At 48.4% G+C, this 9,463-nt stretch overlaps 1 protein-coding gene and 1 long non-coding RNA gene across 2 annotated transcripts in view; one reads left to right on the top strand and one right to left on the bottom strand.

Moving 5' to 3' along the window:
- LOC119468681 overlaps positions 1-2,678 on the bottom strand; it is a 24,838-nt gene extending 22,160 nt beyond the window's left edge. Inside the window, exon 1 of the long non-coding RNA XR_005197425.1 lies at positions 2,618-2,678. This is a non-coding gene — a long non-coding RNA (uncharacterized LOC119468681). The remainder of the gene's footprint in view (positions 1-2,617) is intronic.
- The window catches only part of KLK5 (kallikrein related peptidase 5), a 9,527-nt gene extending 3,883 nt beyond the window's left edge, over positions 1-5,644 (top strand). Inside the window, exons 4-6 of the mRNA XM_037732798.1 lie at positions 703-959; positions 1,322-1,455; positions 5,238-5,644. Of these exons, the coding sequence (XP_037588726.1) occupies positions 703-959; positions 1,322-1,455; positions 5,238-5,393 (547 nt within the window). The 3' untranslated portion in view covers positions 5,394-5,644. The remainder of the gene's footprint in view (positions 1-702; positions 960-1,321; positions 1,456-5,237) is intronic.
- Positions 5,645-9,463: the final 3,819 nt, after the last annotated feature.

The raw sequence follows: 9,463 nt of genomic DNA on the forward strand, positions 1-9,463 counted from the left end.
GCTGGTGGGGATGGGGAAGTGGGGTGGGGGTTTGGAGGTGAGGGCTGGTGGGGATGGGGAAGGGGTCGGGGGCTTGGAGGTGAGGGCTGGTGGGGATGGGGAAGTGGGGTGGGGAGTTTGGAGGTGAGGTCTGGTGGGAGCAGGAGCAGGTCAAGTTTCGGATAAGACTAAGGATGGAGTTTTGTGGACAGTGGGGTGGGAGGATGAGGTTAGATGGGGACAGTGCTGTGTAGGGAATGGGAAGGAGCTAAGGATGGTTTGGATTTGGGGTTAGGAACGTTTATCTGTTGAATGGTTTGGGATGGAGGTGGAATTAGCATTGGCTTTAGAATTGGAGGTGGGTGAAAATTGGGCTGGGGTGTAAATGAAGATGGAGTGGAGATAGGGTTGGGACTAGGAAGAGATACAGAATTAAGGACGGGGATTGGAGTTTTGGGTGGTGTTGGGGATGCCTGAATTTGGGCTGAGAATGCATATGGTGATGGCCTCTGGGTAGGGAAAGGATTAGGGTTGGGAACGGGATGGGTTTGGAATTGGGATTGGGAAGGGGACAGGCATGGGATTGGAGACCAAGATGGAGTTGAGGATGGTTTGGGGGCTGGGGGTGAGCGTGGGGGTGGGGGTGAGGCTGGGGCTGGGTGTGGGGTTCGATTGGCGTTGGACATGGCTCAGGGTTGGTATGACCTGCCCCCTCTTCCTCAGAGTTTTCAGAGTCCGTCTCGGCCACCAATCACTGTCACCAGTCTATGAATCTGGGCAGCAGATGTTCCAGGGGATCAAATCCATCCCCCACCCTGGCTACGCCCACCCTGGCCACTCCAACGACCTCATGCTCATCAAACTGAACAGAAGAATTCGCTTCACTAAAGATGTCAAGCCCATCAACGTCTCCTCCCATTGTCCATCTGCTGGGACAAAGTGTTTGGTATCTGGCTGGGGGACAACCAACAGCCCCCAAGGTGAGTGTCCACCTTTTAGACGGAGTCTTGCTCTCTCACCCAGGCTGGAGTCCGTGGCTCACTGCAACCTCTGCCTCCCGGGTTCAAGCGATTCTCCTGCCTCAGCCTCCTGAGTAGCTGGGATTACAGGCTCCTGCCATCGTGCCTGGCTAATTTTTGTATTTTTAGTAGAGATGGGGTTTCACTATCTTGGTCAGGCTGGTCTTGAACTCCTGACCTCGTGATCCCACCACCTCAACCTCCCAAAGTGCTGGGATTACAGGCGTGAGCGCCCACGCCTGGCCCCAGGTTTCTTCTTGATACCTACCTGTCTCTGCCGCTGTCCATCTTTCTCCGCCTCTCATTGTGTTCCTGTTTGACAGTGCACTTCCCCAAGACCCTCCAGTGCCTGAATATCACGGTGCTAAGTCAGAAAAGGTGCGAGGATGCCTACCCGAGACAGATAGATGACACCATGTTCTGTGCCGGTGACGAGGCAGGTAGAGACTCCTGCCAGGTGAGGACACTTCTCTCCTTATTCAGAAGATACACACTGAGTGCCAACTCGATAACATGGGACTTTGTCAAGTTCTGGGAATCCAGCAATCACCAAGACAGTTAGGACCCCTGTTCTCACAGGGCATGAGTGATGTTTAGTAGAAAGAATGCTGAGCTGCTTATGTCGTTTCCAATTTTCTAGCAGCCACATTAAAACAAGCAAAAAAGGCCAGGTGGTAGCTCATGGCTGTAATCCCAGCACTTTGGGAGGCCGAGGTGGGTGGATCATGAGGTCAGGAGTTCAAGACCAGTCTGGCCAACATGATGAAACTAAAAATACAAAAGTTAACTGGGTGTGGTGGCAGGCACCTGTAATCCCAGCTATTCAGGAGGCTGAGGCAGGAGAATAGCTTGAACCCGGGAGGCAGAGGTTGTGGTGAGCCGAGATCACGCCACTGCACTCCAGCCTGGGCAACAAGAGTGAAACTCTGTCTCAAAAAAAAAAAAAAAAAAAAAAGCAAAGCTCCCCACAAAATTGTACAGACCTGACAATTGCAACAACTTCCCAGGTCTCCCAGTTTCTTCTCTGTGCCCTGGGTGTCGGGGTGGGTGGAGAGGGGGAACATTTTTAGCAGAAGAAGGCACAGCTCATTCGAATTGTGGCATTTAAAATTAGCCCTTCTGTTGGCAACATTAGTATCTTGTTTTTCCAGATGTCAAGGTGTTTTGTTTTGTTTTTTCAGACCAGTGTATGGTCTGGGTGTGACCACTGAAAGCTACAAGCAGGAAATAATAATAACTACAACAATACTAATACTAAAGGTGTAAAAGTGAAAGCGGCTCACTAATTGCTGGACAGTTTTAAGTAGTTCGCATGCCTCAGCTCACTCACTCATTCAGCTGTTCTTATTAGTCCTGTTTACAGACAAGGAGTCAAGCTCAGAGCAGTTAGCTAACAAAAGAAACTCGGCAGAGATATTAAATTACAAAGTAATGAGAGAAATTAAACTACAAGAAAGTTGCAATTTAGAGGTCGACGCAACTAAGCTTGTTTGCCTTGAAACAATGTCTGCTGCTGGGGAAAAGGTAAATCTTGGCTCTCCTAATAACTGATGCCAGGACTCTGTAATTATTCATATTTTGCATAAATAAGAAGTGAGGCCAGGTGCAATGGCACATACCTGTAATCCCAGCACTTTCGGAGACTGAAGTGGGAAGATCACTTGATCTCAGGAGTTCAAGACCAGCCTCGGCAACTAAAAATACAAAAAATACTAATTGTTTTTATTTTTGAAGATTTTATTCATACCACTTACATAATTATTGTAGTGTGTACATATTTATCTATCTCTAACAGAGACAGATATTTCTGGTTTTTTTCTTTCTTTGAGACGAAGTCTCGCTCTGTCACCCAGGCTGGAGCCCAGTGGCGCCATCTCAGCTCACTGCAGCCTGCAAGTCTCCCAGGTTCAAGTGTTTCTCCCACTCTAGCCTCTCAAGTAGCTGGGATAACAGGCACTCACCTCCGCCCAGCTAATTTTTTTTTTTTTTTTTTGGTAGAGACAGGGTTTCACCATGTTGGCCAGGCTGGTCTTGAATTCGTGACCTCAAGTGATCTGCCGGCCTCAGCCTTCCAAATTCCTGGGATTACAGGTGTGAGCTACCCTGCCCAGCTGGGAGATAGATATTTCTCTCTACCCCAAACAGAGGTCCACTCGAGCTACTTTTCATTTTCTTCATAAATATTGGCTAAGTGGTTATGTTGCCCCAGGAATATCAGGCAAAACAGACCGAATTCCTACTGCATGGAGCTCATGTTCCCCGAGTGGAAAACAGATAATAAAGAGATAGATAAATATGTACTAAAATTCTTTTAAAAAATTAGCGGGTGTGGTGGCTTGCACCTGTAATGTCAGCTACTTGGAAGGATCTGGAGGTGGGAGGATCACTTAGGCCCAGGAGTTTGAGGCTGCAGTATGCCATGACTGCACCACTGCACTCCAGACAGCAGCCTGGGTGACAGAGCAAGATCTTTTTGTCAAAAAGAGAAAGAAAGGAAAGAAGGAAGGAGGGAGGGAGGGATAGGGGAGAGGGGAGAGGGAGGGAGGGAAGGAGGGAAAGGAAAGAAAGAAAAGGAAGGAGAGAGGGAGACAGGAAGGGAGAGAGAAAGAGAAAAGAAAGGGAGGGAAAGAGGAAGGAAGGAGGGAGGGAAAAAGACAAGAAAAAGGGAGGGAGGGAGGGAAAGAGGAAGAAAGGAAAGAAGGACAGTTGAAGAGCGGTATTACTATAGGATGGTAATTATAGGGAGGCATGGGGCATTGAGGACAGGAAATGCAAATCAGTCCAAGCAAATGGATTTCTATCGGGAGTGATTCTGCCCCCTAGGAGACATCGGCAATACCAGGAGACATTTTTGTTGTCACAACTGTGTGGAGGGGCATTACTGGCATCTAGTGGGTAGAGGCCAAGGGTGCTGTGAGGCACAGGGCAGGCCTCACAAGAAACCATTATCCAGCTTCAGGAACCCATGGTGCCCATGTTGAGAAGCCCTCATCCAGGGGCTGAGAATGTAGTTTTGCAGAAGGGAGGTATAAGGATGGATTGGTGAAGTCCGAGGGAGGAAGGAGTGTGTCGAGTAAGAGAAATAAGGCATGCACAGGCCAGAGGGGAGAGTGAAAGAGACAGAGAGAGAGGTCAGGAAACACAGGACGAGGGAGACAGACTGGGACGAAAGTAGAGACAGAGATTCGAGATGCAGAGAGGAAGGCTCACAGATCCCGGAAATGACGTGTGGACAAGAGGAATCCGGAAGAGGAAGATTGAGTGGACAGTGACAAATGGGGTCTAAAGGCTGGACTTAGAAGCCAGGCATGGTGGCTCACGCCTGTAATCCCAGCACTCTGGGAGGCCAAGGTGGGTGTATCACTTGAGGCCAGGAGTTTGAGACCAGCCTGGCCAACATGGTGAAACCCTGTCTCTACTAAAAAATACAAAAAATAAGCTGGGAGGCCGAGGTGGGCGAATCACTTGAGGCCAGGAGTTCAAGACCAGCCTGGCCAACATGGTGACACCCCGTCTCTACTAAAAAATACAAAAAATAAGTTGGGTGCGGTGGCTCACACCTGTATTCCCAGCACTTTCGGAGGCCAAGGCAAGCAGATCACCTGAGGCCAGGAGTTGGAGACCAGTCTGGCCAACGTGGTGAAACCCTGTCTCTACTAAAAATACAAAAAAAAATTAGCCAAGCATGGTGGCGTGTGCCTGTAATCCCAGCTACTCGGGAGGCTAAGGCAGAGGAGTTGCTTGAACCAGGGAGGTGGAGGTTGCTGTGAGCCAAGATTACACCATTGCACTCTAGCCTGGGCAACAGAGTGAGACTCTGTTTCAAATAAATAAATAAATAAATAAATTAGCTGGCGTGGTGGTGGGCATATGTAGCCCCAGCTACTCGAGAGGCTCAGGTGGGAGAATTGCTTAAACCCGGGAGGTAGAGGCTGCAATGAGCTGAGATCAGGCCACTGCACTGCAGCCTGGGTAACAGAGCGAGACTCCGTCTCAAAAAAAAAAAAAAAAAAAAGTTGGATTTGGGGTGAAATCTTAATAGCACTCTCCCTGTTGTCTCTTTTTGCCTGCCTCACCATCTCTGTCTTTTTCTGCATCTCTTCATCTCTGCACGTCCCACCTCTGTGTGTCCGTCTCTGTCTCCTTCTCCATCTGTGTGGGTCTCTGGGTCTCTCGTGCCTCCTTCCACCCACCTTGCTGAGTCTCTGCCTCTCTCGTGGCTCCCTTTCCCTCCTGCAGGGCGATTCTGGGGGGCCTGTGGTGTGCAATGGCTCCCTGCAGGGACTCGTGTCCTGGGGAGATTACCCTTGTGCCCAGCCCAACAGACCTGGCGTCTACACCAACCTCTGCAAGTTCAACAAGTGGATCCAGGAGACCATCCAGGCCAACTCCTGAGTCGTTCGAGGACTTAGCACGCCGACATCCCCACCTGCTAAAGGGACAGCCCCGACACCCCTTTCAGACCCTGGTTCCTTCCCAGCGATGGTGGGAATGAATGTTCCTCTCTCCAGCCCCTGACTCCCTGTCTCCTGGACTCAGGGTCCCCTTCCCCTACAATGGGCTGACCCTGTCTCTCTCTGGTCCCATCCCTTCTCTGCAGCAGTGACCTGAATGCAGTCCCAGAAATAAACTGACTGAGAAGTGGACTCTGTGTGTGTCTCCTCCCTGTGCAGGCTGGCTGTGAGCAAGTCGCATGTCCCGCTCCAGGCTGGTATGTTTCGTCTAGGAGGTCACTTTTGGGTTGTGAGGAACAGAGGTCCAGTCAAACTACTTCTCATTTTTTCATAAATATTGGCCAGGTGGATAATTTTTTTTTTTTTTGAGACAGAGTCTCACTTTGTCACCCAGGCTGGAGTTCGGTGGCGCAATCTCGGCTCACTGCAACCTCCACCTCCCAGGTTCAAGCGATTCTCCTGCCTCAGCCTCCCAGTAGCTGGGACTACACACATGCGCCACCAACCCCAGCTAGTTTTTGTATTTTTCGTAGAGACTACCCAAGATACTACCCAAGACTGGGTAATTTATAAAGGAAAGAGGTAACTGACTCATAGTTCAGCATGGCTGAGGAGGCCTCAGGAGACTTACAATCATGGTGGAAGGGGAAGAAAACATGTCCTTCACAGGGCAGCAGAAAGGAGAAGTGCAGAGTGAAGGGGAAAATTGCAAAACCATCAGATCCTGTCAGAACTCACTGCTATCACAAGAATAACACGGGGGGAACCACGCCGATGATCTAATCGCCTCCCACGAGATCCCGCCCCCAACACGTGGGGATTACGATTCAGATTAAAATTCAAGAAGAGATTTGGGTGGGGACACACAGCCAGACCATATCACTTACCAAAAGGATATCCGTGAATTTAAATTGGAAAATGTGAAGGCAGAAACAGCTGCCTGTGTGATCTCTATCCCCTCTCCCCTAGTTATGTGTCTCTCACGGTCTCTTTCTTCTTGTCCCACCTCTGTTTTCTCCTCACATTGACTGCCTGTTGCCCATCAAAGCATCTCCTGTCACCCCTGTAACTGGCTGCAGTTACTGGGTTTTCTTAGTTCATAACCCCTAGAGGGAAAAAATCCAGTTGGCTGTCCTAGGGTCAGACGCAGACTCTGTCTCCAGTCAGAAAGGTGGTCCCAAAAAGTGCAACACAGATCCCCCAGCCACCCCTTCATCCATAGCAGTGGGCAGGGCAGGGCAGGGCCCCTAAGAAGGTTGTGGGCATGGGGGTCACTGAAATAGACATCAATGGACAGACATTTCAGTCTTCAGCGCTTTCTGAGTGACCTGTGTAAGGGTCATTTGTACTTTTTCTGGACCTCAGTTTCTCTGTCTGTAAAATGGGAGGATTAAAACATAATGATCTCCACGTGCCAATCCAGCTCTAAGACTCCTCAAGATACTCAGGGGTAGTTATAGAAAGTCACTCCAGAGAATACCTTGGAAACTGAACATTCCCGAAAAGAAATAACACTAGAAAATTTTTATCAGTAACAAAATGCCCAACTGAAAGTGGATAAAGCAATAATGACGTGCAATATTTCACATAACAAGAAGCCCCAAAAGAGGGCAGTACTGTGGTTTGGTGATTCCTACATTACATCATTAGGGACCTATCTGTCTTCTCTACTGTCCTCTGCACTCATTCATTCATTCATTTATTCAACTAATGAGTGCCTATGAGAGTCAGGTAATGTTACAGACACTTGGGATAGGCTGATTAATAAAACAGACACCAAACCCCTGCCTTCTTTAAGCTTATGTTCTAGCAGGAAGAAGAAAATATGTCAACTTTCTCCTTTAGGCTTGTAATCTCATGGCTTTAAAATGGCTGCCACAGCTCCAGACATCACATCCTCACACACCATGACAAAAGGCAGGAAGGAGAGACTGTTGGCAGAGCTCTTTTCATTGGGAAAGAAAGTCTTTTCCAGAGTCTCCCCACACCCCCAGATCTGTTCTTGGGTCTCAATGACCACTCACTGGAAAAGATCCCAGTGTTGACACTCTAGCATCAACAGAAGCTGGGAAAGTGAGTGTCTGGCATTTCTCTGCCACGGATACAGTCCTTGCCAACAAGAAAGAAGAGATGAGAAGTGGTTGCCTGATAAACAGTCAATGGTGTGAGAGAAGAAAGCATATATCCAAATGATGCAATAATTATCATCATTCTCTTCCACTTTGTGCCCAGCCATTTACAAGTCCTCACAACTTTTTAGGGGACATTCCAGAAAGGCTGGAGTGCCAGGGTGTGTAATGTGGTGTGAAAATAGGGGCAGATAGTACAGTTGTAATTCAATGGTTTGGTTTTTTTGAGACAGAGTCTCACTCTGTCACCTAGGCTGAAGTGCAGTGGCACAATCTTGGCTCACTGCAACCTTTGCCTCCCCAGTTCAAGCAATTCTCATGCCTCAGCCTCCCGAGTAGCTTGGACTACAGGTGTGCACCACCATGCCTGGCTAATTTATACATATATATATATATATATATATATATATATATTTTTTTTTTTTTGAGACAGAGTCTAGCTTTGTTGCCATGCTGGAGTGCAGTGTGCAGTGGCACAATCTTGGCTCACTGCAACCTCTGCCACCCGGGTTCAAGCGATTCTCCTGCCTCAGCCTCCCAAGTAGCTGGAAATACAGGTGCACGCCACCACACCCAGCTGATTTTTGTATTTTAGTAGAGACAGGGTTTCAACATGTTGGCCAGGATGGTCTCAATTTCTTGACCTCATGATCCACCTGCCTTGACCTCCCAAAATGCTGATTACAGGTGTGAGCCACCATGCCCAGCTAATTTTTCTATTTTTAGTAGAGACAGGCTTTCGATATGTTGGCCGGGCTGGTCTCAAACCCCTGACCTGAGGTGATCCACCTGCCTCAGCCTCCCAAAGTGCTGTGAGCCACCGCAACTGGCCTCAAATTTTTTTTTTTTAAATATTAAAAAAAAAAAATCTAGATAGGAGCAGAATCCTAGCTAAGGGGCAGTCTTGAGCACGTTTTCCAAAATGATGTTTCTGGTTAAGCTGCTTTGAGGAACAAGTAAGAGGATATTCATGCTGTCTTCAATAGTAAATAAAGTTTTAATTTCACATATCAAGAAACCCAGGTAATGACGGCTCCAGGCACAGGGTGTCAGGGCTCCTGTCTGTTTCTCCCTGGCAGGGGGTCATCATCCTTAAGATCAACACCCGTAGTGGGTCTGTCTTTGAGAAGGATGATAGGTTTCCAGAAACCACCCCAGCAGAATTTTATCTTATTCTTACCGGCCAGAATTGGGTCACATGTCCTTTCCTGAGCCAGTCACAGACTTGGGGAGGGGGAGCAGGGAAGAGATGAACGTGGTTGATTTGAACCAAACACGATTATTCTTTCGAGATTGGAGTGGAGGGCTCCCCTAAAGCACGTAGAGCTGCTCCTTGAGTGAAGTCAGGATTCTGTCATCAAATTACCTTTTTCATTTTTTTTTTTTTTTTTTGAGACAGAGTCTGACTCTGTCACCAGGCTGGAGTGCAGTGTGTGATCTGGGCTCACTGCAACCTCAGCCTCCTGGCTTCAAGCGATTCTCCTGCCTCAGCCTCCTGAGTAGCTGGGATTACAGGCTCATGCCACCACGCCTGGCTAATTTTTGTATTTGTAGTAGAGACGAGGTTTCACCATATTGGTCAGGCTGGTCTTGAACTCCTGACCTCATGATCGGCCTACCTCAACCTCCCAAAGTGCTGGGATTACAGGTTGTGAGCCACCCCACCTGGCTAAATTAACTTTTATTGAAGGATAATGAGCATAAAGAAACATGCACAGAAGTATCATAAATGCTAGTGGATTTTCACAAAACAGAACATGCCCTTGTAACCAGCATCCAGACGGAGCCACAGAACATAAAGAGCTCCCCAGAAAAACTAGTGGGGTCCCCTTGCAGTCACTACCTTCCCTGCCAAGTGTAGCCACTTCCACCACTACCTAAC

Source organism: Cebus imitator, unplaced genomic scaffold (assembly GCF_001604975.1).
Source record: "Cebus imitator isolate Cc_AM_T3 unplaced genomic scaffold, Cebus_imitator-1.0 Scaffold473, whole genome shotgun sequence".
Classification (NCBI taxonomy): domain Eukaryota; kingdom Metazoa; phylum Chordata; class Mammalia; order Primates; family Cebidae; genus Cebus; species Cebus imitator.